The sequence below is a fragment of the Salvelinus fontinalis genome, chromosome 18, assembly GCF_029448725.1.
Source record: "Salvelinus fontinalis isolate EN_2023a chromosome 18, ASM2944872v1, whole genome shotgun sequence".
In the NCBI taxonomy this organism is placed as follows: Eukaryota; Metazoa; Chordata; class Actinopteri; order Salmoniformes; family Salmonidae; genus Salvelinus; species Salvelinus fontinalis.
The window spans coordinates 21,388,690-21,415,493 of NC_074682.1; the positions used below are offsets into that span (position 1 = coordinate 21,388,690).

The 26,804-nt window shown below is 42.2% G+C and overlaps 1 protein-coding gene across 10 annotated transcripts in view; it reads left to right on the forward strand.

Moving 5' to 3' along the window:
• Window positions 1-26,804, forward strand: part of LOC129815136 (rap1 GTPase-activating protein 1-like) — a 178,727-nt gene that overhangs the window by 62,843 nt on the left and 89,080 nt on the right. For 3 of the 10 annotated variants that reach the window (XM_055868547.1, XM_055868549.1, XM_055868546.1), the window contains exons 1-2: window positions 9,956-10,048; window positions 19,771-19,806. In XM_055868547.1, the coding sequence (XP_055724522.1) occupies window positions 10,005-10,048; window positions 19,771-19,806 (80 nt within the window). In that variant the 5' untranslated portion in view covers window positions 9,956-10,004. Of the gene's footprint in view, window positions 1-9,952; window positions 10,049-19,770; window positions 19,807-20,958; window positions 21,056-26,804 lie in introns of those variants that run through there. The other 7 variants (XR_008753394.1, XM_055868543.1, XM_055868558.1 and 4 more) reach the window with 5 other exon arrangements.

A 26,804-nucleotide genomic window follows, 5' to 3' on the forward strand; every position in this document is an offset into this window, starting at 1 on the left:
AGTGCGTGTAGTAGGCACTAGATCTCCAGTGCTCACCCACAGCCTGGTTCAACCTGTGCCTGCACTCTGGAGGGTCCGGGCTAGAATAGTATTCCAGCCTGGGGGAATGGTGCCAAGGCTGCGCACCAGAGCTCCAGTGCTCCCCCACAGCCCGGTCCTTCAGGTTCCTCCTCCTAACACCAAGCCTCCTGTAGGTCTCCCCAGCCTGGTGGGTTCTGTGGCAGCCCCACGCACAAGGCTGTCTCTCCGTCTCCTCCCTACAGGTGTGCCCGTCTGTCCAGCGCCGCCTGCGCAGCCCATCTGCCCAGTGCCGCCTGAGCTGCCCGTCTGTCCAGCGCTGCCTGCGCTGCCCGTCTGTCCAGCGCCGCCTGCGCTGCCTGTCTGTCCAGCGCTGCCTGCGCTGCCCATCTGCCCAGCGCCGCCTGCGCTGCCCGTCTGCCCAGCGCCGCCTGCGCTGCCCGTCTGCCCAGCGCCGTCTGAGCTGTCCGTCTGCCCAGCGCCGCCTGCGCTGTCCGTCTGCCCTGCGCTGCCCGTCTGCCCAGCGCCGTCAGAGCCGCCCGTCTGTCCTGAGCCGTCAGAGCCGCCCGTCTGTCCTGAGCCGTCAGAGCCGCCCATCTGTCCTGAGCCGCCAGAGCCGTCCGTCAGTCAGGAGCCGCCAGAGCCACCCGCCGGTCAGGAGCTGCCAGAGCCACCCGCCGGTCAGGAGCAGCCAGAGCCGCCCGCCGGCCAGGAGCTGCCAGAGCCGCCCGCCGGCCAGGAGCTGCCAGAGCCGCCCGCCGGCCAGGAGCTGCCAGAGCCGCCAGCCGGCCAGGAGCTGCCAGAGCCGTCAGCCGGCCAGGAGCTGCCAGAGCCGTCAGCCGGCCAGGAGCTGCCAGAGCCGTCAGCCGGGCAGGAGCTGCCAGAGCCGCCAGTCAGCCAGGACCTGCCAGAGCCGTCAGTCAGCCAGGAGCTGCCAGAGCTGCCTGTTAAGCCGGCATTGCCGGAATTGCCTTTAACTCTGGTGCTGCCGGAATCTCCCGTCCATTCGGGACCCATGGCTAGGGTCCCCAGTCAGAGGTCGGCGGCAAGGAGCGCCGCTCATAAGAGGCCACGGGGACGGTTGAGGCAGACTAAAACTATGGTTAAGTGGGGTCTACGTCCCGCGCCAGAGCCTTCACCGCGGACAGACGCCCACCCAGACCCTCCCCTATAGGTTCAGGTTTTGCGGCCGGAGTCCGCATCTTTGGGGGTGGGGGTACTGTCACGTTCTGACCTTTGAACCAGACCTCCACAAGTCTGGTTCATCCTTGGGAGCAATTTCCAAACGCCTGAAGGTACCATATTCATCTGTACAAACAATAGTACGCAATTATAAACACCATGGGTTCACGTAACCATCATACCGCTCAGGAAAGAGATGCGTTCTGTCTCGTAGAGATGAATGTACTTTGGTGCGAAAAGTGCAAATCATTCCCAGAACAACAGCAGAGGACCTTGTGGAGATGCTGGAGGAAACAGGTACAAAAGTATCTATATCCACAGTAAAACAAGTCCTATATCAACATAACCTGAAAGGCCACTCAGCAAGGAAGAAGCCACTGCTCCAAAACCTCCATAAAAAAGCCAGACTACGGTTTGCAACTGCACATGGGGACAAAGATCGTACTTTTTGGATAAATATCCTCTGGTCTGATGAAACAAAAATAGAACTGTTTGGCCATAATGACCATCGTTATGTTTGGAGGAAAAATGGGGATACTTGCAAGCCGAAGAACACCATCCCAACCGTGAAGCACGGGGGTGGCAGCATCATGTTGTGGGGGTGCTTTGCTGCAGGAGGGACTGGTGCACTTCACAAAATAGATGGCATCATGAGGAAAGAAAATTATGTGGATATAATGAAGCAACATTTAAGACATCAGTTAAGTTAAAGCTTGATCGCAAATGGATCTTCCAAATAGACAATGACCCCAAGCATACTTCCAAAGTTGTGGCAAAATGGCTTAAGGACAACAAAGTCAAGGTATTGGAGTGGCCATCACAAAGCCCTGACCTCAATCCTATAGAAAATGTGTGGGCAGAACTGAAAATGTGTGTGCGAGCCAGGAGGCCTACAAACCTGACTCAGTTACAACAGCTCTGTCAGGAGGAATGGGCCAGAATTCACCCAACTTATTGTGGGAAGCTTGTGGAAGGCTACCTGAAACGTTTGACCCAAGTTAAACAATTTAAGACATAAGCTTTTTACCCAACTGGCTTTTCAAAGGCAGCTTGAAATGTAGCCTAAACGCTTTGTGCTCTTGTAGGAAGCTGTAACTCCCCGTTGCTGACCTTTACGTATCTATAACTTGGCTAATAACAAATGTGCACGTGTCGCTCTGCACGCATTCACTCACAGGTGATTGAAAGACTGCTAGTGGGCTACCTCTACCAATAGAATTCTGCTCCGTTGTGGTCTGGCTTTGCCTACATCAAAATCACAGACTCAATCTTGCAAAGTTAGATTTGTTTTGGTTTATTGTATAGAAAAAGTGCTAATTTGATTAAGCAATAAGGCTGAAGGTCTCGTTGCGTTGTGCCTAAGAACAGCCCTTAGACGTAGTATATTGGCCATATATTACAAACCCCTGAGGTGGCCTATTGCTATTATAATCTGGTTACCAATGTAATTAGCGCAGTAAAAATAAATGTTTCGTCATACCCATGGTATACAGTCTGATATACCATGGCTGTCAGCCAATCAGCATTCAAGGCTCGAACCACCCAGTTTATAATGTTGATTCGATCTCACAAAAAACGTTGATCTATATAGTGCAAACTAATGGGTCGAACCTAGTGAAGTTCAATCTCTTGTGTCTCTGCGCAGCATGGCATGTCTTCTGCACCGCAGTCCTGGAGGAAGTGCGTAGCTTAGAGAGAACATTGGTCCCATACAATAAGGGGATATGTTATACCTATGTTATGTCGGAAAAAGTCTGTTTTAAAGGTATCTGTCCTGGTTAAAAACAAGATGTCATCCAATAGGCTTTGATTACATCTCTAATATCCTCACCCACCTGGAAATTCTGTAAGAGTACTGTATATGCCAATAACTTGTTGGTCTGACTGCATTCTGTCCCCCATCAACACTTTTTTTTTACGTTTTATGCCAGCGAGAATGACATAAGAAAGTAGTCAAGGCAACTAGGTTGATTTAGCCTCCGCCATGTTTATCTCACAAGGTCAGGATATTTTAGCCTCCATATATTCACTAGTTCCAATATATCCCATGATATTCGTGATTTCCTTAAGTGCATGAGGGTGATAGTTTGTAGTGTGATTTCCTTTACAGTCCATTGAGGTATTTAAAACCATATTATAGTCTCCCACTATAATAATCGAGTCTTGCATTGCTTGTAGGCGTGATCAATTATTACACATATTTTCAAAGAATCATAATTTTTTTAACCATATAGATTAATGAGCCAAATCGGTTTATGGTCCAATAACATATTTAAAAGAATCCATCTACCTTGCGGACCTCTCCGGACAATTTTCACATTCAGATCAAAATTATTGTTAATTAATATCATCACCCCTTTTAGGTTTCTTTACCCATGGGAGAAGTATATTTGCTGCCCACCACCCCCCCAGTAATTTTTCCACACAACCTCATCTAAAATTGTTGAATGAGTTTCCTGAAAACAATAGATATTATATTCCTTCTCTTTTAGCCAGGTAAATACTGATCTTCTTTTCTTATTATTTGCTAAGACATTACAATTATAGCTGGCTATACTTATTTCACCATTTACCATAATGAGATACAAGTTTCAATTCTATTTATCATAATATTTGTTTGTAAATGTACCATTAAAAAGTACCATAATGATTGAGTGTCCATAAAGCTGTACCATGATATTTACACTGCTCCAATTGTTCTCCACTATTCCACCCACTTAAACCTCCCCCATCCTAAGTTGGGTTGTCGTCCCAGTGACTGGCCAACTGGATCTTAGGGCCTTGGAGAGATTGGGACCCACCCTTTAAAAAGAACACACAGTGCCACCCATAGAACAAAAGCAGATTAACTGCCAAAAGCATTTCCAACACCCTCACCTCGATTGTATTGTATACAATTATTTTTTTTAAACATATAAAAAAAAATCTTGCATATCTTAATTTATTTCCACAATTAACTAATAATATGCACAATAATGTTGGCAGTTCATACGAAGGGTTGTTACCTATAACCAGGATTGGCATTACAAAAATTACATTTTAGGCAAGCAATTATTATTTTGGCAAAGAATTATTATGATTCATCCTATTGTCCCTAACATCATTAACCCATAGCAACAGATGTGGGATACACACACACACACACACACACACACACACACACACACACACACACACACACACACACACACACACACACACACACACACACACACACACACACACACACACAGACATACGGTACACACTCCCCACCCTTCCCCCACAAACAATCACAAGCTCAGATGTTCAACAGTTGTTCCATCCCTGAGCCCAACTCAAGAGAAGACTTGTGGTGCAAGTGTATATACAGTTGTAGCTGTTTGAGAAGGCATGCAAAATTGAGCAAGAATGGGGAGATTTGATTAACCAATGTCAAGTCCTAGCTGATGGAGTTCAGATACACCCCTTTCCCCTGAACCACACACATACTGGTCCCCCGTTGTGACCATTTTTGTCACGTTCCTGACCTGTTTTCTGTTGTTTTGTATGTGTTTAGTTGGTCAGGGCGTGAGTTGGGGTGGGTAGTCTATGTTATGTGTTTTCTATGTTGGGTTAATGTGTTGCCTGGTATTGTTCTCAATTAGAGGCAGGTGTTTGACGTTTCCTCTGATTGAGAACCATATTAAGGTAGGTTGTTCTCACTGTTTGTTGGTGGGTGATTGTTCCTGTGTCTGTGTATACCACATGGGACTGTTTCGCTTGTTCGTTCGTTTTAGGTAGTCTGTTCCTGTTCGTGCGTTCTTCGTCTATATGTAAGTTCGTTTGTTTCAGGTCTGTTGCCTTCGTTTATTGTTTTGAAGTTTGTTCTAGTGTTCATTAGTGTTTCGTCTTTCATTTAATAAATCAGTATGTATTCATCACCCGCTGCGCCTTGGTCCGTTCATTCACCACAAGACGAACGTTACAATTTTCCCTAGCATCTCTGTGCAGTCAGACCTTTTGATTATTTTGTGCCATCAGGGCCACAATAATTTGCCCCCTCTCTGATTCTCTGAGTGTGACCCCCTCCCAATGGGTTACTGCAGCTTGTGTTGCCGGCACTGCCACTACCTGGGTGGGGGCACTCCACCGGAATTCCCACTGGTTAGGTACAAGGTTTTCAAGGTTCTCATTAGCAGCTTTGAAAAATTCCTTGTATATTATTCTCACCCATCCGGGGGCTTTGGCTTTGTTGGACCAACCCTGCCAGGCAGGCTCAGACTCTTGAGGGGGAGGTGCTGCTTTAGTGAGTCTCTGACCGCTTTTATCTTTCTGTTTTGGCTGCATATAGGCTACTTGCAGTAGGCATATAAAACAGATAAGAACTTCTCTTTAGTGTGTGGGTCGCTCAGCTGTTTAGGGTATAGGCTTGGGGACCATCATCATAGGACAATAAATAAATAAACTATATTTATAATTTGTTTTAAAATGTATATCCCATATCTGCACAAAATTGAAAGCTCTCTCTGTCACAACTCCTGCTCGCAGACACACATGGGTTCTTGGCATTTGCAACCATTTTCCTTTTTGACTCACTTAACTCCACACTTTTCCAAACACAAAAACACTCACCCCACGTTCCATCACAATACACCCCCACATACCCACATACTGTGCCTTCTATGTACTCTGTTTGCTGTGTTTTATCCCTACCATATTGATTAATATATATATTTTTTTATTATTGCCTTTCCCAGTTAACATGAGAATCATGTAATGTGTTGTTGACCCTGGTCAATTTCATGGTAACAGAATTAAGCTTAGACTCATTTTTTTCCATTTAAAATGTATACCAAACATAAACCATTGATTTCAAAGTGTATCAAACCGTAGAACTCTATACACAAGGACTACTCTTAACACCCCCCCCCCCCAATAAAACATTTTTTACAGGAAGAACTGTGCAGATACAAAGTTTGGTAACATAATTACACTAAAATCTCCCTCAGTTTTATTCTCTTTACAAACGTTGTATCTGCAGTTCTTCCTGTAAATTAGTTTTCGTAAAATGTTCTGTGTAAATTGTTCAAAGTATTCATTATGCATAGAGTTTCATGGTTTGGAAAACTTGGAAATCAATGGGGGGTTTTTGGCATACATTTTAATTAAAGTCGAAAATTGGAGTCTCAGCGTAATTCCATTACAGTGGAATTGCCCCGCTGCAGACCTCTTTTGGACAAGCTACCCTCTAGTTGAAAGGCATACTTTCATATTTGAAGAAATAGTGCTGAGATAAATGATTAGTGAAAAAAATCCATACAAATGTTCTATTGCACTGTAATGTTAGTATACACTCCCATCGGCCCTGTTTGTGGCTGGAAACTCTACTCACATAAAGTCTCCCCATCAACACGCCTTATTAAGCAATATCCATCTACAGATTACTTGTGGCTGACCACAGAACATACCCATTCCCTTATGGTGTGGTGTAGACGTGGACTCCCTATTGGTAATTGTAATGTATATATCTGGATGTGCCATTTGACTTCTCACTCACTTTTAGTAGAGCACATGCATCGCCAAGGCGACAGAGACTGGCGGACATAGACTATTTACGCCAACGTGACCTTCCCTTTCACCTGCCCCACACAAGATACTCTGGGTAAATAGTTGTTTTCCTTTTTTGCATCCCAGCAAAGGACATCTCTGGAGGGGAAGTGGAAAAACAGTAGTCAAAAGAACACTTCAAAGTGCATTACCTTGCAACAATTTATAAGGAATTTGGAGACGCAGTATGGATCTAGAGCACATATCAAACTCATTCCATGGAGGGCCGTGTGTCTGCGGATTTTCGATCCTCCCTTGTACTTGATTGATTAAGGTCACTAATTAGTCATTAACTCCCCTCACCTGGTTGTCTAGGTTTTAATTGAAAGAAAAGAAAAAAAAAAAGAAAAAAAACATACACTAGGCCCTCCATGAAATTAGTTTCACACCCCCGATCTTGAGGATTCTGCTGTCATTCTGTTGGAGAAATGTGATCAATAGATTTCTCTATTGAGGCTTAAGTAAAATGTAAGTAATTTGCTTACATTGTAGTTGAAGGAAACTATGGAAAATTATTCTGCTTTAAAAGTTGATAAACTTAGGAGACAAGTAGTAGAAAATGCCCTTTGGAAGATTTTTATGAGATTTTCACACTTCCTAGAGAGTGCTTCTTTGTTTATGCCCATTCAGCATAATTCACACCCTCTTAAGCCTTAGCCCCACCCCACACACACAAGTAAACGCATGTGAGTCAGCATGACATTGTCCTCCAGAAAGTGGTCTCTCTTTTTAAACCCAGCTAACTTAAGGGCAGTAATGTTTTTGAGAACTGTAGTACCACTTTTGCAGTTATCTTTCCATAAATCTGTGGTAGCAAATATTATCTACACTGAACAGAAATATAAATGCAACATGTAAAGAGTTGGTCCCATGTTTCATGAGCTAAAATAAAAGATCCTAGAAATGTTCCAAATGCACAAAATAATTATTTTTGCATTCATATTTTTAGAGCTCTTCTCTCAGCATGTCCAACCACTCCATTATCTCAGCCAATCATGACTAGCCAGGAACAATCCTGTCTTTTCCCTTTTTATCTCAGTGCTTTCTCCTTGGCTAAACTAGACTCTAGACTAGACCTAATTAGAAATGTTTATTCATATTTAAGTTTTTTTTTAATGTTATCAAACGGACCTCCTGTGAAGTAGGAACTAGCATCAAAGGCCTCAGATCATGTAACCGGTCACAAATTACATTTCACTAGCTATGGTTATCAGACACAGCACATAAACAGCATAGCTGGAACCAAGACTATATTCCCCCAGAGCAACATGTGTTTTTTTATCAGTTTAATCTTGTAAATATGATCTATTATGCAAATACTTTATCATGTTTTTCTGTCATTAGCTAGTTCATAGAGGACATATTAACACTAGTCAAGTTAGATGAAGACAAAGAGGATAATCATGAGTTGTCAAATTAAATACTTTTTTTATTTGCCCTTTTTCTCCCCAATTTCGTGGTATCCAATTGGTAGTTACAGTCTTGTCTCATCGCTGCAACTCCCGTACGGACTCGGAGGAGGCGAAGGTCGAGAGCCGTGCTTGACACAATGCCCACTTAACCTGGAAGCCAGCCGCACCAATGCGTCGGAGGAAACACTGTACACCTGGCGACTGTGTCAGCGTGCACTGCGCCCGGCCCACCACAGGAGTTGCTAGTGCACGGTGGGACAAGGTAATCCCTGCCGGCAATGAAAGACTTTCTAACATGGCTAACTAAAATCCAATACAACGCCTGGGTATTCTTCTTTTTATTACCTCAGCCCACTTTAGATAGAGACTACTGAAGTATGGAAGTAGAGTCAACATCCCATTGCTCTGGTGCCCAGCTGTGGAGAAGACACGTCCTAAAGTCATATCTCCCTTGGAGGTCGTCTGATGAATCTCCACTCAATGACAAGAGCAAGCAATTGCAAGCGGAGGGCAGGAGAGCGGATGGGAGCAGACCAGTGCGGGCAGGACAATCCTATTCTGTGCATGTTTGTGATTTGATTAAGAGCCTATGTCTAGCGTCAGTTTGTTCTGGCCTAATTGAATAAGAGAAGGTGTGACAGGCACTAGGGCACCCCAACACCATAGCTGATGGATGGAGAACAGAGGTGTAGAGGTCACCCTGTACCACTAGATGTTCCTGGATGGGACGCTCTGACCATGGTACAGTGGGCAGGTAGGAGGGGAATCCACTTATATAGAGGGCAGAGCAGAGGAAGGGAGAGGAAAAATCGGTGGGGTGGCCCATCCCTCATCCTTGGTTGACCTTATGACAGGCTTCGGACCCACTCTGTCAGCAGATCAACTGACATACTCCACCAGCACCACACCCTTTGCCAGCTTTCTGTATGATCAACATTTCTGCTTGAGATGCAAGTGTGTTTGTTTGGGTTTGACCTCTTTAACCTTTTGGTGTACTGGGTTACTTTTACATAGACTTGTCTGACTTGACTGTAGGGTAGGAAAAAGGTAATGGGATTCCAATAGGGGTAAGCTGATGAGTACAAGGTCAATACAGGTCATTATCTTACTTACACTGTTTAAACTTTTGTCATAGCATTGAATCTGTCTGCTGCTGCTAAGGAATACAACATTTCCCTTGTGCGATATTAAGACTACTTGAGTAAAGGACATATTCTATTGAATAACTCAGTGATAATACAACTGAGGATTTAAGCTGGCACAAGAAGTTACCTATTTAGGATGAGGATTGAAATTGAGGACATTCCACTGGACACACACTGGTTGAATTAATGTTGTTTCCATGTAATTTCAATAAAATTACATTGCACCAACATGGAATAGACGGTGAATTGACATCTGTGCCAAGTGGGATGTGGGTTCTTTCTTTCTGACAGACTGGAAATGAATTTAGAATCAGTATAAGTGAGGAAGAGGAGCACTTGCTCGTTACCTGGGCAACGGAATGGTTGGACGCACCTTTCTCTTAATCTGAGGGAGATATGACGTACTGAGAGAGCGGAGTAGAGAAGTGAGGTGGAAAGGAAGGAGAGAGGGAGTTGGAGGGCAGGGATGTTTACAGACGGAAATGTACTCTTGCAAAACACACGCACCCTCCGTCAGCCTAGAGGGTTTAAAGAAAATAACTGAGGGAGGGAGGGAGGAAGAGAAAGGAAGGGAGGGAGGTAGGGGAGATGTATGACTGCTCCCATTGCTTACTTGCTGTTGAACTCCGCTGATGTGGACAGTCTCCCCAGAAAGCCTCAGCAGCCCCTAGCTAGCAGGATGTCACAGAGAAAGAGGAGCTTCACTTTCGGAGCATATGGAGGGTAAGGTTGAAGCCCATTCGGACAAAAGATAACATTTACTCATGTCTGTCTCTCTGCATGCTAGAAATAGCCGGTGGGGGATAGTAATGGGGAGGTGTTACAGACAGTAATACCTGGTATGGAATTCACTCCATCACTGAAGAATTGATGAGTACTTAGGCCTGAGATCTAATGAGATCCCCTGTGGAATCATGCTTTACATCTTCCTCAGGATAGCAGTGAAAGGATAATATCAAGGTTAGACAACAGTGTCTGCTCTAAACTACAGCTTGTTAGCGTCTATGATTAGCCTGGAAGTTAATGAAGTGGTCTCATAAGGAGGTCAATGAAACATCATTAGCTCTTAAATGACTTTGTCAATGTTTTGGTCAAGCTGCCCCCTTTCCTAGGTTTTAAAGACAAGGTCAACTTTACCAAAACAAAATAGTCATGTGTAGAAGACTAATCTGTTTCATTTATGACCAACTAGTGAGTTTTATTGTTTTTATTCTCAGCACCACAAAGATGGTGGGGGTGTGTATGTTTATTAGTTTGCCTTTGAGAGGTTCATGTTTATTTGGAGAAATAAGTGCACTTCAACCTGTTGCTTTGGCTCTTTAGGGTAGAGGGACGCTTGGAATTTGTTGCATTGATGAGGTCAAGAGTTCAAAGGACGCTCTAAAACAGGTCTATATGTTATATACGGTCTCTGTGTAAAACACACTCTGATGTTACAATTAATTCAATGTTATTGTGGTCTGTGGATAGGAAATAGTATGGTGTATGAAGAGGCTAGCTAGACAGTGAATGTGGCTCATGCATTATAAGGGTCTATTTCTACTGTAGATGTGTAAATGATACACTTCAGCACAGCACTGATGTGCATTCAATGATGTATGATGCTGTGTAGACTAGTTGCATCGAAAACCCCTTGAGACTGGAATAACTTTAACTTCCATCATTATGTTGACCCTGGCCTTTGGCACTAACAGCTACACACATGAAAACATCTCACTCGCGAGACAGAGTACAACCTCACCACTTTGCCTGACCCTTAGGCACTGTGTGAATAGAACAGTACAGTGTGCGTTGAGTTCCATAGACACTGTTTGATTCAGAGTTGGATCATCAAGGCTGATAATCCTCCAGCCCAGCATCAACCGATTGTTCCGGCTCTACATGCTATGGTTGGCACTGTAGTGAATTCTATGGACAGAGGGAGATTCTTAGGATGTTTAATTTATACAGCTATAGAAGTGGGGGAGGAACCACATTCACATGCATGTGTTCGCCCACACACACACACACACACACACACACACACACACACACACACACACACACACACACACACACACACACACACACACACACACACACACACACACACACACAGTGAGGATGTGCTCTGAATTGTGGAGCACATTAGATAGTCCCCTGACCGCCATATGCACTCTGAGAAATGGACCTTGTCTCCTCCAAATTAACATGTGTGCATCTTTTCATACACAGCATCCCCGAGCACATAAATGTTTAATGGAACTCAGGACATAGGAGAAGAACAATACATCGGGAGATAATACTAATACAAAGAAATGTTGTCTATAAACAAGCCATAAAACACAACAACACTGTTCAGGGCCTCTTCTCAGAGCCTTCGAAGCGTTAAGATCATCATTAGAACCTTCTTACGATGTATCTTTAGTAGCCAAGGTGTTTTCCAGAGCCTTGGTTATTAATGTGTCTCTTAAAAACCTTTGCAGTCTACAAGTGATCCAGACCACTCGAAGAGCAGTCAAAGGGCATCATTAGATGCCTTTTTTCTCTCCCGCATCACTTTATTCACAGAAGATCTCCGCTAAACGTAGAGTAAAGATGTTTAGGATTTCTTTCTGACTGTGACTGCCGATCACTTCAGAATGAGGTTTACTCCAAATACAAAGTTGCCAAATTATTTGCAATTGTTACAAACAAGTGAAGCATAAAATGATGCTTCAAATGAAAACAGAGATGACGGCATTAAAAGATGCAAAGGCTACGTGGGTCTATATAGGCCATTTCAATTATATTTAAATCGATGTCATGTTCAATCAATTGAGTTATATTTTGGGATTTTTGCAGGAGTGTGTTTCAACGCGTGCGCAATGATGTCCCCAATCTAGGATTTAGTGCATTATATTTGGGTAAGCATAATAAGCCGCCTCAATAACCTATTTCAGCCATAGGTGGTAATATCTCTCTAGGAGCTGATCCGTCATCAGTATTGTGGAATAAGTCTAATGTTAAGGTACGATTTCAATGGAGAAAGGTGATCCGAGAGCTGCGCTGCTTTTCTTACGATCCTATGGGTATGGACACATGGTTTAACGATGCACCTAGCGAACGTTCTCTCTGCATGTTTTTTTGGGGAAACACTTAAAAAGTTGATGGGTAATAACGATGCATCTGATACGACGATCATTGTACTGCTTAACCTGTTGGGGATGGGGGCGCTGTTTAGACTATTTATGCTAATGTGGCTAATTTTTTAAACGGCTTCCCACAAAATCCTTGATCGTACAATATGCATATTATTATTATTATTGGATAGAAAACAGTCTATAGTTTCTATAGGAGTTGAAATTTTGTCTCTAAGTGGAACAGAGCCCATTCTACAGCAATTTCCCTGACATGGAGTCAGATTTGAGAAACGTTGGCCACTTTTCTGAAGTCATTTAAACGGGCACTGTCGTTGCTATGACTATACGGACACTTCTTACGTCTTCCCCTGGATGCCTTTACGTGATGACGATTCCAACGGGCTCGATTGCTCGTTCACAGGCACTACAAATGAAAAAAACCTTTAGCTAGCAAGTCTTTTCTTGCTGCGTAACGCGCGTGGAAGACACCGACCCTCTCCTGTTCCAAGCATTAGTTTAGCCTGTTATATTTCTCCGGTCATCTTTTCACTCGTTATAGGAGTTACAAACATCACAAAGTAGTTAATTTAAAGCGTTTTATAGCAATTTATATCCGTTTAGTGCGATTTTGGGACATTTATTTTTGCAACGATGTGAAAAGTTGGGAACGCTTTTCAGTTCATCCCGAACGTAGTTGACATTTCCACATGGCAAGAGGACAGCTTTCCACCAAAAGACGATTTCTCCCAAGAAAGGATCATTTGCCCAAGATACTGATGGAAGAACAGCTCAAGGTAGGACATTTTTATTATGATAAATCGTGTTTCTGTCGAAACATTTTAGTGGCTTAGGACGCCATGTTTTTTGACGTAGCTTCGCTTGGCGCAAACTGTATTGAAAAGTAAGGATAAATTAAAAAATGTAATAACGCAATTGTATTAAGAATTAAATTGTCTATCAATCCCTGTCCACCCTATATTTTTTAGTCACGTTTATGAGTATTTATGTATAAGAGTAGATCACTGTCTAAGTGGCGCAAGGACGTTTTCTTTACCAGCTTGTCTACATTTCACATTGTCTAACCATGATTTTGGTGGCTAAATATAAACATTTTCGATCAAACTGTATATGCATGTTGTAATGTGATGTTACAGGAGTGTCATCGGAAGAATTCTGAGAAGGTTAGTGAAAAAATTAATATCTTTTGGCGATGTTGACTTTTATCGCTCACTTTGGCTAGAATCAATGCTGGGCTGCTATGTGCTATGTGCTACGCTAATATAACGATTTATTGTGTTTTCGCTGTAAGACACTTAGAAAATCTGAAATATTGTCTGTATTCACAGGATCTGTGTCTTTCGATTCGTGTATGCTGTGTATTTTTACGAAATGTTTGATGATTAGTAGTTAGGTAAACACGTTGCTCATTGTAATTATTCTAGTCCATTTGTGATGGTGGGTGCAATTGTAAACTATGCCATATACCTGAAATATGCACTTTTTTCTAACAAAACCTATCCCATACCATAAATATGTTATCAGACTGTCATCTAATGAGTTTTTTTGTTGGTTAGGGGCTATAAATATCTTAGTTTAGCCGAATTGGTGATGGCTACTGGTGTTGGTGGACAAATAAAAGATGGTGGAATATGCTAATGTGTTTTTAGGTAATAGATGTACATCTTTACATATTGTGTCTTCCCTGTAAAACATTTTAAAAATCGGAAATGTTGACTGGATTCATAAGATCTGTGTCTTTCATTAGCTGTATTGGACTTTAATGTGTGAAAGTTAAATATTTTAAAAAAATATTTTTTTTGAATTTCGCGGCACTGGTTTTTCAGTGGGGGGGGGGGGGGTGTGCCGCTAGCGCCACGCTGATCCTAGACAGGTTTTAAGTTACATCGCAACTGGTAAACGAGACCTAGTTCAGTCTCATGGTTCAAAAACCTATACTCCACCCTTTTGCGTACACAGTGTGGGCCTCAGGTAAAAATAAGGAATACTGTATGTCATTGTGAAAGCCATGCTGTCATTACTGTACTGTATGTACTTATTCAGGCTGGACAAGGTTTTCTGTTTGTTTTCTTTGACTGTATGCTTTTAGTATCAAGAGAAATCCTTGAGAGGAGAACCTGAAAATTCAACCACGGGCATCGCAACCTTCAGTTTAGCCAATAGCTGTATTGGACTCCATTCTACAGAGAAGTGAAAAGACATGCAGAGAATGTTTTCTGTTCATTAGAAAGCCTTTGAATATCACTTAATTGACACTTAATATTGAGAAACTATATGAAGTAATAAGCATAGTCACTTTGCTTTAGGGATTGTCTATTCCTAACAGACATAGGCTACACATTGAAAGGTTTGTTTGTGTCTTTGTTTGTGACTGCACATATTTCAATTAGATCTTTAGTTTTATTCAAAGAGAAAATAGGAAGACTGTTGCCGTGACAATGCCCCAACTTTCAACAGAAGCTGTGAAAGGAAATTACAGCAAATAGCCTAGGCGACAAATGCATTGTTGTCAGGAATAGAATTCAGGCCACAAAATCATTTATCTTTATGTGTTCTGTCTTTGCGGAAATTACTTTGTCACACGTACACAGAAAAAATGGAAATTGCCATTAGTAGATAATGCTTCCTACAGCATGTTCAAAACTATGACACATGCCGTAATTTCAAACCGGAGGATTTAATCAATGTGAAACTAGAAATGCATGACATCTATTTGGGCCACGCAAAATACCATTTTTCATATGCCATTTTATGCTCTGTTTTGAGGCAATCATTTTGAGTAGGTGAAGATGTAAAAGAAAATGATCCATTTTTAAATGGGAGGACCTGCATAAACACCTAGTATATTTAGGAGTGGATAAAGATTCAGCACAGGGGATGTCAAATAAACTAATCTTACCAAAAACTATCCGTTCGTCTCTGACATTTGAATGTTATTGTCGGTTTACACTTTATAGTACCACACCCTCTCAACACAGAGGGGTTAGAGGGGAGAAGATGAGGACATTGACCTCTTACACATACAGAAAATAGCTCTTTGGTGCAGGTGAGGTGTGTATTCTCCATTCAGTGTATAGGGCTGGAGTTGTGTTTGTAAACTGAACATTTGGACAAGTACACTAAATACTGGTGGTGTGTTGACATCACTGTGTAAGCTGTTGACTACTGAAAACGGTCAATGTCTAGCCAAGTGCAAGTACACTCCACACACACACACACACACACACACACACACACACACACACACACACACACACACACACACACACACACACACACACACACACACACACACACACACACACACACACACACACACACACACACACACACACACACACACACACACACACACACACACACACACACACACACATACATAAACACACACGCACATCCGACTTCAACTTCCGACTTCAACATACTACACACACACACACACACACGCATATGTGTGTGTGTGTGTGTGTGTGTGTGTGTGTGTGTGTGTGTGTGTGTGTGTGTGTGTGTGTGTGTGTGTGTGTGTGTGTGTGTGTGTGTGTGTGTGTGTGTGTGTGTGTGTGTGTGTGTGGAGTATGTTGAAGTCGGAAGCATATGTGTGTTTATGTGTGTGTGTTTGTGTGTGTGTGTGTGTGTGTGTGTGTGTGTGTGTAAAGAGTTAGTTGAAGTAGGAAGTTTACATACACCTTAGCCAAATACATTCAAACTCCGTTTTTCACAGTTTTCACAATTTAATCCTAGTAACAATTCCCTGTCTTAGGTCAGTTAGGATCACCCCTTTATTTTAAGAATGTGAAATGTCAGAATAATAGTAGAGAAAATTATTTATTTCAGCTTTTATTTCTTTCATCACATTCCCAGTGGGTCAGAAGTTTACATACACTCAATTAGTATTTGGTAGCATTGCTTTTAAATTGTTTAACTTGGGTCAAACGTTTCAGGTAGCCTTCCACAAGCATCCCACAATAAGTTGGGTGAATATTGGCCCATTCCTCCTGACAGAGCTGGTGTAACTGAGTCAGGTTTGTAGGCCTCCTTGCTCGCACAAGCATTTTCAGTATTGCCCACAAATCTTCTATGGGATTGAGGTCAGGGCTTTGTGATGGCCACTCCAATACCTTGACTTTGTTGTCCTTAAGCCCTTTTGCCACAACTTTGGAAGTATGCTTGGGTCATTGTCCATTTGGGAGACCCATTTGTGACCAAGCTTTCACTTCCTGACTGATGTCTTGAGATGTTGCTTCAATATATCCATATAGTTTTCTTCCTCATGATGCCATCTATTTTGTGAAGTGCACCAGTCCCTCCTACAGCAAAGCACCCCCACAACATGATGCTGCCACCCCCGTGCTTCATGGTTGGGATGGTGTTCTTCGGCTTGCAAGCCTCCCCCTTTTTCCTCCAAACATAACAATAGTCATTATAGCCAAATAGTTTTATTTTTGTTTAATCAGACCAGAGGATATTTTTCCAAAAAGTACGATCTTTGTCCCCATGTGCAGTTGCAAACCGTAGTCTGGCTTTTTTATGGCAGTTTTGGGGGCAGTGGCTTCTTCCTTGCTGAGCGGCATTTCAGGTTATGTCGATATAGGACTTGTTTTACTGTGGATATAGATACTTTTGTACCTGTTACCTCCATAATCTTCACAAGGTCCTTTGTTGTTGTTCTGCGATTGATTTGCACTTTTCGCACCAAAGTACGTTAATCTCTAGGATTATCCTTTCCTGAGTGGTATGACGGCTGCGTGGTTCCATGGTGTTTATACTTGCGTACTATTGTTTGTACAGATGAACGTGGTACCTTCAGGCGTTTGGAAATTGCTCCCAAGGATGAACCAGACTTGTGGAGGTCTACCATTGTTTTTTCTGAAGTCTTGGCTGATATCTTTTGATTTTCCCATGATGTCAAGCAAAGAGGCACTGCATTTGAAGGTAGGCCTTGAAATACATCCACAGGTACATCCCCAATTGACTCAAATTATGTCAATTAGCCTATCAGAAGCTTCTAAAGCCATGACATCATTTTCTGGAATTTTCCAAGCTGTTTAAAGGCACAGTCAACTTAGTGTATGTAAACTTCTGACCCACTGGAATTCTGATACAGTGAATTATACGTGAAATAATCTGTCTGTAAACAATTGTTGGAAAAATTACTTGTGTCTTGCACAAAGTAGATGTCCTTACCGACTTGAAAAACTATAGTTTGTTAACAAGAAATTTGTGGAGTGGTTGAAAAACGTGTTTTATTGACTCCAACCTAAATGTATGTAAACTTCTGACTTCAACTGTATACTGTTTACATGCAATTTTGCATACGCTCACATGTAAATGTGTTTTATCCATACATTTACAGACAACAACACACTAACATCTACACAAGGTCATTTGCATAGAAATACATGCTCCCAATGCCAACATATACAGCAGTCAGACACAAGAGAGTGAATACACACACACACACACACACACGAAAGATAAAAGTGTCATGCAAGACACAGTATGATTCCCTTGACGAACCTCTAGGCTCTGCAGGCTTTAGATATCACTGTCTAAGATATGCTCGTTTCCATTTATTTGATACGACAGAAATAAATATGTTTTTTACTCTTAGTGTTGGTTTGATACCATGTTCTGTATTTTTATTGTTGTTTTGAGCTTTTATTGTTATGATGGCTGCCCGGTAACATTTACAGCCAGTGTGTTATGGTTTATTAGTTTTCCATTCAGTAATAGTAGTGTCTTTAAAAAGGGTTGACTGTTCATAGTGAGTAGGCCTACATGCGTGTCACGTGGTAGAATGTTGTGACATTGTTTTTGTGTAGGCGTGTTTTCCACTGTGGAATGTTAACACCAAAACAGAGGTTCTTCCTCAATCAGCAGAAAGTAGAGCAGAGAGACTCCTGAAAGACAACCTGATATGTTTATTTCTATCAGTCAAACACAAACAGGGAGAAAGAGCATGGCCATTTCCTGTTGTCACACACGACGAGGTGGGACTACTTGTTCGTATGATCAACTAACGGTGTGATCCTGCGATGTTTGTTTAAGAAATTACACAGTTGGTTCTGGTTATTGGATTGTTAAGCAAATGTTGCATTTTTTCACGTTACTTATCTCATAACAAGTAGTAAGTCTCTCGGTAGTTCCTCATCTCCTCAGCCATAGTTACTCATATATTCAGCCATTTAGAGACAAAAAAGAGATCCCAAGGGAAACCATGGCTCTTCTCTACAGACTGAACCTTCAGCTCTACTGAGTCATCCAATGGCACCAATACATCTAAAGCATGTTGCACCACTCAGAATGTCTCTGATTCTTTCTGTCAGAGACGGCTGGGTATTTGATTGCCTGTTTGTTATTTTCCATGATGGACGGTTTTCATTTGAGTTTGATTTGCTATGAATGACAATGACATTTGTTTGATTGGCTTAGTATTCAGGGGGCAGGGATAAGCGGTGATTAGCGGTTGATCGATTGACCAATTTTCTGCATTTATTCAGCATCAACCCCACGATGGCTCCTGTGATTGATCCAGGCAGAGCATTTGCCAGTTTGATTTGTATGCAGCGCTGTAAATGTAGTCAGAATTTCAACCGCTCTTTTCTTACGTGCAAACACCACAAATAAGTCCATGGAAAATTTGCCAAGACAATAAAAAGGGATGTTGCTCCCTCTATCTCATCAATCCTATTCGCTATGGCTTTTCTCATATCTTGGCTGGGGGGGCTGCGGCTGAAAACACTTTCATTTGAAGTGTGCCGGTATTACTGAGTGGGTTTGGGTAATGATGTGCCAGCCTGCTCAGGGTATTACAGTGGGCTCTGACTGTCTGACTGGCACCTCAACCAGTCTGCCTACTCACCTAGGAGACTGTGTCAGCCTCGACCTGAGAGCGTGCCCATCGGCTGGTTGGCAGGCAGAGGAGGGAGGGAGGGAGGTAGAGATGGAGGGAGAGGAGAGAGAGAGGAGAAGTGGTGAGAGGAAATTATAGACTCATTCATCTGGTGCCATAGGGGTCCATGGAGGTTGATTCTGTTTTAAATACACACTATTATTAAAAGTCACTTCTGAATTATGATTTTTACAGGTAGATTAATGTCGTAGATTTTATTTTCAGCCAAAATAGTCCCAGGTGCTTTCACCTCATAGTTTCACCTAAAACTCTGTTTTGATATTGTAGTCTTTGGTTAATGCGGTGTTCTAGACACTTCATCAGTCTTTGACCTTACACACTCAGTGGGACCCAGTTGATTAAACCAGACCAGGTGAAGTGGGAGTGGGACAGAAGTCTGATCTACTATCTCTCTTTGTTCTCTCTCTTTCTAGTGTCGACAAGACCTTTTCCAGGACCAGAAGTCTATGGTGAGTTTACCCCCCTCCTTGACATTAAGAAATTCAGTTAATGTTGTGTGGGATAACTTAATTTTATGCATAGTTGGTTCTAGATCACTCTTAAAAGTACTGTAGATTACCTTAGACACTTTAAATATAGAGGTCACCTCATAGCTTCCTTTTTCCAGCGATGCTGTCCACCCCTGGTTAAGTACTGATTACTGTCAGAATAACAGGGCATGAAACATCACATGGATGTCAGCCAATGTCTTTATTTACTGTTTATGTTGTACCAAATATGTCTATGCTCAATGTTCCATACTACTGTTGTAGCCATGCTTGGGTTTCCTTAGTGAAGTGCTACATCAGACAGTTACATACACTGAGAGTATAAAACATTAGGAACACCTTCCTAATATTGAGTTGCACCCCCTTTTGCCCTCAGAACAGCCTCAATTCGTCGGGGCATGGACTCTACAAGGTGTCGAAAGCGTTCCACAGGGATGCTGGCCAATGTGGACCCCAATGCTTCCCACAGTTGTGTCAAGTTGGCTAGATGTCCTTTGGGTGGTGGACCATTCTTGATACACACGGGAAACTGTTGTGCATGAAAACCCCAGCAGCTTTGCAGTTCTTGACACACACAAGCTGGTGCACCTGGAACCTACTACCAAACCCCTTTCAAATGCACTTCAATCTTTTGTCTTGCCCATTCACCCTCTGAATACACAATCTATGTCTCAATTGCCTCAGGGTATAAAAATTATTATTTAACCTGTCTCCTCCCCTTCATCTACATATATTTTAGATGGATTTGGCAAATGACATCAATAAGGGATCGTATTTTTCAATTGGATTCACCTGGTCAGTCTATGTCATGGAATGTTTTGTATACTCGCTGTATATTGGCAGTGAGGAAGTCTAATGTCATGGCTGTGGATCAGGGCATCTGGTAACAAAATTAATATTGAGGAGGGCCGTGTAATATTCCATCCTTGGCAGTATGAGAAAAAGATGTGTGAATGCAGCAGGAGAGGGGTGTAGATGGGGAGGATGTGGAAGGAGCGAATAGAGGAGCAGGATGATTCTGCAGGATCATCAGATGGTAACATTTGTCCCGTACTTCTGTTGAATTGAATTAAGAGGGGATTGGGGGTTCATTCTGTGCCATGTTCCAAACAGGTCTGTAGCGCATGCTAATGTAGCGGGAGACCAAAGGGAAGGAACGCCTTCTAGCCACTGAAAAGTGCAGCTCTGAACAGGGCTCTCACTGCACTCAGTAAGTCATTATTCTCTGGTGAATTCTATCAGCCTCTACGTACAGGCAGATGAAAATCCCAAAGTCATGAAAGCCTTGTTATTTTAGGTTTGTTTGTGAGAATTTCTCTTATTTCTTAAAAAGGAAACTAGCATTGATCTGTATTTATTAAATGCATTCATCACTGCTATCAATCATTTAGAAGGGCATGTATGAGTTACTAAGAAGGGGTTTAATCCTCAAGTCATAGGAAGGATGTCCGGCCTCCATCTACATTATACAGGTCTGAAAGGTGTCACTGTGTAAGACTAGCAGCTTTTCGGTCAGATTTACGATAGCAGGTCTAAATCAGACACAGTATGCCATTGCATCCCTCTTGAATCCATCATAGCCTCAGTCATCCTCTCTCTCAGCAGCCGGCGAGGTGTGTGTGTGTGTGTGTGTGTGTGTGTGTGTGTGTGTGTGTGTGTGTGTGTGTGTGTGTGTGTGTGTGTGTGTGTGTGTGTGTGTGTGTGTGTGTGTGTGTGTGTGTGTGTGTGTGTGTGTGTGTGTGTGTGTGTGTGTGTGTGTGTGCGTGCGTGTGTGTGACAAGGGGACTATGTCCAACCACTCAGTCACTGTCACTTTTGCTATTATGGCAGCAGTGATATTGGTTGATCGTTCCGCAAAATGAGTGCCTTTTTGCGTCCCTTTGATATTTTAAGGAGAAATTATGCACAAATATTGCACTTTAAAAGCCTGTTATATTAATTGAAGTGCCCTTTAATATACCACATGAAAATTCAATAAATCAGATTTATTTATATGAATAAAGACTTGCTAAAGTGCCAAAGAAAATTATCCAAATGTAGATTTTGATATAGCCTTGTTCTGTTCAATGTCCTCTACATACACTACAATGTCCAAAGTTATGTGGACACCTGCTTGTCAAACATCTCATTCCAAAATCATGAGCAGTATTATGGAGTTGAACCCCTCGTTACTGCTATAACAGCCCCCACTCTTCTGGGAAGGCTTTCCACTAGATGTTGGAACATTTCTGTGGCGACTTGCTTCCATTCAGCCACAAGAGCATTAGTGAGGTCGGGCACTGTTGGGCAATTAGGCCTGGCTCACAGTCGGCTTACCAATTCATCCCAAAAGTGTTTGATGGGGTTGAGGTCAAGGCTCTGTGCAGACCATTCAAGTTCTTCCACACCGATCTTGACAAACTATTTCTGTATGGACCTCGCTTTGTGCACGGGGGCATTGTCATGACAGAGGAAAGGGCCTTCCCCAAACTGTTGCCACAAAGTTGGCAGAACAGAATTGTCTAGAATGTCATTGTATGCTCTGGTGTTAAGATTTCCCTTCACTGGACATAAGGGACCTAGCCCAAACCATGAAAAACACCCCCAGACCATTATTCCTCCTCCACCAAACTTTACAGTTGTCACTATGCATTGGGGCAGGTAGCGTTCTCCTGGGATAGGCCAAACCCAGATTTTTCGTCGGACTGGTGATTGATTCATCACTCCACAGAACGCATTTCCACTTCTCCAGAGCCCAATGGCAGCGAGCTTCACACCACTCCAGCCGACGATTGGCATTGCGCATGGTGATCTTAGGCTTGTATGCGGCTGCTCGGCCATGGAAACCCCTTTCATGAAGCTCCCAGTGAATAGTTATTGTGCTGACGTTGCTTCCAGAGGCAGTTTGGAACATGGTAATGAGTGATGCAACCAAGGAGAGACAATTTTTACGAGCAACACACTTCAGCACTTGGCGGTCCAGTTCTGTGAGCTCGTGTGGCCTACCATTTTGCGGCTGAGCCGTTGTTGCTCCTTGACATTTCCACTTCACAATAACAGCACTTACAGTTGATCGGGGCAGCTCTAGCAGTGCAGAAATGTTATCAACTGACTTGTTGGAAAGGTGGCATCCTATGACGGTGCCACATTGAAAGTCACTGAGCTCCTCAGTAAGACCATTCTACTGCCAATGTTTGTCAATGTTCATGGATTGCATGGCTGTGTGCTCACTTTTATACACTTGTCGGCAACGGGTGTGGCTGAAATTGCTGAATCCACAAATTTGAAAGGGTGTCCATATACTTTCAAATGTGTGTATACAGTGCACTCGGAAAAAAGTATTAAGACCCCATGGCTTTTTTCAAATTTTATTACATTACAGCCTTAGTCTAAAATGGATGAAATAAAACATTTTCCTCATCAATCTACACACAATAGCCCATAATGACGAAGCGAAAACAGTTTATTAGAAATTAATGCACAGATGTGGGGAAGGGTACCAAAACATTTCTGCAGCAAAAACACAGTGGCTTCCATCATTCTAAAAATGGAAGATGTTTGGAACCACCAAGACTCCTCCTAGAGCTGGTCGCCTGGCCAAACTGAGAAATCGGGAGAGAAGGGCCTTGGTCAGGGAGGTGACCAAGAACCCAATGGTCACTCTGACAGAGCTCCAGACTTCCTCTGTGGAGATGGGAGAACCTTCCAGAAGGACAACCGTCTCTGCAACCGACTCTCAGACCATGAGAAACAAGATTGTCTGGTCTGATGAATCCAAGATTGAACTCTTCGGCCTGAATTCAAAATGCCCTGGCACCATCCCTACCGTGAAGCATGGTGGTTGCAGCATCATATCTGTCGAGCAACGCTCCCCATCCAACCTGACAGAGCTTGAGAGGATCTGCAGAGAAGAATGGGAGAAACTCCTCAAATACCGGTGTGCCAAGCTTGTAGCATCATACCCAAGAAGACTCAAGGCTGTAATCGCTGCCACAGGTGCTTCAACAAAAGATTGGGTCTGAATACTTCTGTAAATGTCATATTTTTTTATATATTTTTTTTAGGGGATGGATCAGCTTTAATATTGCAGATTAATTGTTGCTTCCATCAATGTAATTGTCTGCATCATTTCCAAACCCCCATATATTTTTGGGGTAAATATGTATATCCATATACATACATACGCATACCTGTAAACAGTTAAAGTCGGAAGTTTACATACACCTTAGCCAAATTCATTTAAACTCAGTTTTTCACAACTCCTGACATTTAATCCAAAAATATTCCCTGTCTTAGGTCAGTTAGGATCACCACTTTATTTTAAGAATGTGAAATGTCAGAATAATAGTAGAGAAAATTATTTATTTCAGCTTCTATTTCTTTCTTCACATTCCCAGTGGGTCAAAAGTTTACATACACCCAATTAGTATTTGGTAGCATTGCCTTTAAATTGTTTAATTTGGGTCAAATGTTTTGGGTAGCCTTCTACAAGCTTCCCACAATAAGTTGGGTGAAATTTGGCCCATTCCTCCTGACAGCTGGTGTAACTGAGTTAGGTTTGTAGGCCTGTTGCTCGTAGGTCAGGGCTTTGTGATGGCCACTCCAATACCTTGACTTTGTTGTCCTTAAGCCCTTTTGCCACAACTTTTGAAGTATGCTTGGGGTCATTATTCATTTGGGAGACCCATTTGCGACCAAGCTTTAACTTCTTGACTGATGTCTTGAGATGTTGCTTCAATATATCCACATCATTTTCCTGCCTCATGATGCCATCTATTTTGTGAAGTGCACCAGTCCCCCCTGCAGTAAAGCACCCCCACATCATGATGCTGCCACCCCCGTGCTTCATGGTTGGGATGGTGTTCTTCGGCTTGCAAGCCTCCCCCTTTTTCCTCCAAACATAACGTTGGTCATTATGACCAAACAGTTCTATTTTTGTTTCATCAGACCAGAGGACATTTATCCAAAAAGTACGATATTTGTCCCCATGTGCAGTTGCAAACCGTAGTCTGTCTTTTTTATGGCGGTTTTGGAGCAGTGGCTTCTTCCTTGCTGAGTGGCCTTTCAGGTTATGTCGATATAGGACTCGTTTTACTGTGGATATAGATACTTTTGTACCTGTTTCCTCCAGCATCTTAACAAGGTCCTTTGCTGTTGTTCTGGGATTGATTTGCACTTTTCGCACCAAAGTACGTTCATCTCTAGGAGACAGAACGCGTCTACTTCCTGAGCGGTATGACGGCTGCGTGGTTCCATGGTGTTTATACTTGCGTACTATTTGTACAGATGAACGTGGTACCTTCAGGCAAATTTGGAAATTGCTCCCAAGGATGAACCAGACTTGTGGAGGTCTGCAATTTTTTTCTGAGGTCTTGGCTGATTTTTTTGATTTTCCCATGATGTCAAGCAAAGAGGCAGTAAGTTTGAAGGTAGACCTTGAAATACATCCACAGGTACACCTCCAATTGACTCAAAATGTCAATTAGCCTATCAGAAGCTTCTAAAGCCATGACATAATTTTCTGGAATTTTCCAAGCTGTTTAAAGGCACAGTCAACTTAGTGTATGTAAACTTCTGACCCACTGGAATTGTGATACAGTGAATTATAAGTGAAATAATCTGTCTGTAAACAATTGTTGGAAAAATAACTTGTGTCATGCACAAAGTAGATGTCCTAACTTGACAAAACTATAGTTTGTTAACAAGAAATTTGTGGAGTGGTTGAAAAACGTGTTTTAATGACTCAAACCTAAGTGTATGGAAACTTCTGACTTCAACTGTATATATTTACATACACATACATATATACATACATACACCTATACACTTTTTTTATATACCTTTATTATTCCCCGCAAACCCTACCACCCCTCCAAAAACAAGCTACATATGAACAGTACCAAAACAAATGATCCAATGACTCTGCCTCCTCCTCGTAGAAATATCTGCAGAGCTGGGAAGATTGTTTCCCCAATATAAATAACATTCTATTGGTTGCAAGAATTTTGCATAATTACTTTAATTGAAAATTTGAAGTTTTGAATCCTGCGTCGTTTTGCGTTTCAATTCACAAATCAATTGCCATGGAATCGGTACATCAAAAATCTCTTGCCAACTATTTTGCAATTTATATGGCCCAGCTGTCAGTTTTTTGATCCTTAAATTAAACTGGTATATATTTTTATTTATCACAATTTTCTTTAACCATTTTTGGTCTTTAATGCAGGGCCGATAGACAAGTTCCTTACTTTTCCCCCCTTCCACTTGCCTCTTCCATTTTTCTTGTAATGCTTCAATTTGTTAGTTGTAATTTTGGGTAGAGCAGACGTTTCTATGTGTTAGCTGCATGTGTGCCATAACTCCACCAGTTCTATTTATGATATAATTTCCAAAGATTATACCTTTTTTCCTTTGTTGTTAAGTTAAAAAAAATACTAGATAAAAATAGCTGCCACCCTTCAAACCAATTAGGGTTCAGAACTTTAAAGCACATTTTCTCAGAATAATCTTTTTGCAGGTAGAACCTTATAGTTCCAAGCTCTCAATGTCCTCCTGTGCATCCTCTGTGACTTCTAGAAAGATTTTAACCCTCAAAGATTTCTCCATGTTTTCACCATCACTGTAAAGCCATAGTTATTTTGTTGCTTTGAGAATGTCATTTCTTATTATTTATTTAATGTTAATAGTGATTAGTTTTAATGTAAAAAATATACTCTCCCTCATTTTAAGGTCAACCCGGTTATGTGAACTGATCTCTCATTTTAAAGGGATACTTCGGGATTTTGGCAATGAAGACTTTTATCTACTTCCCCAGAGTCAGTTGAACTATTTGGTTATCATTTTATGTTTCTGCATGCAGTTTGAAGGAAGTTGCTAACTATGACTGGAAGACAATGGGTATCTGCTAGCATTGGCTCACAAAACGACCTCTAACTTTCTTCATACTGGACACAGAGGCATAAAAATGGTATCCACAAGTT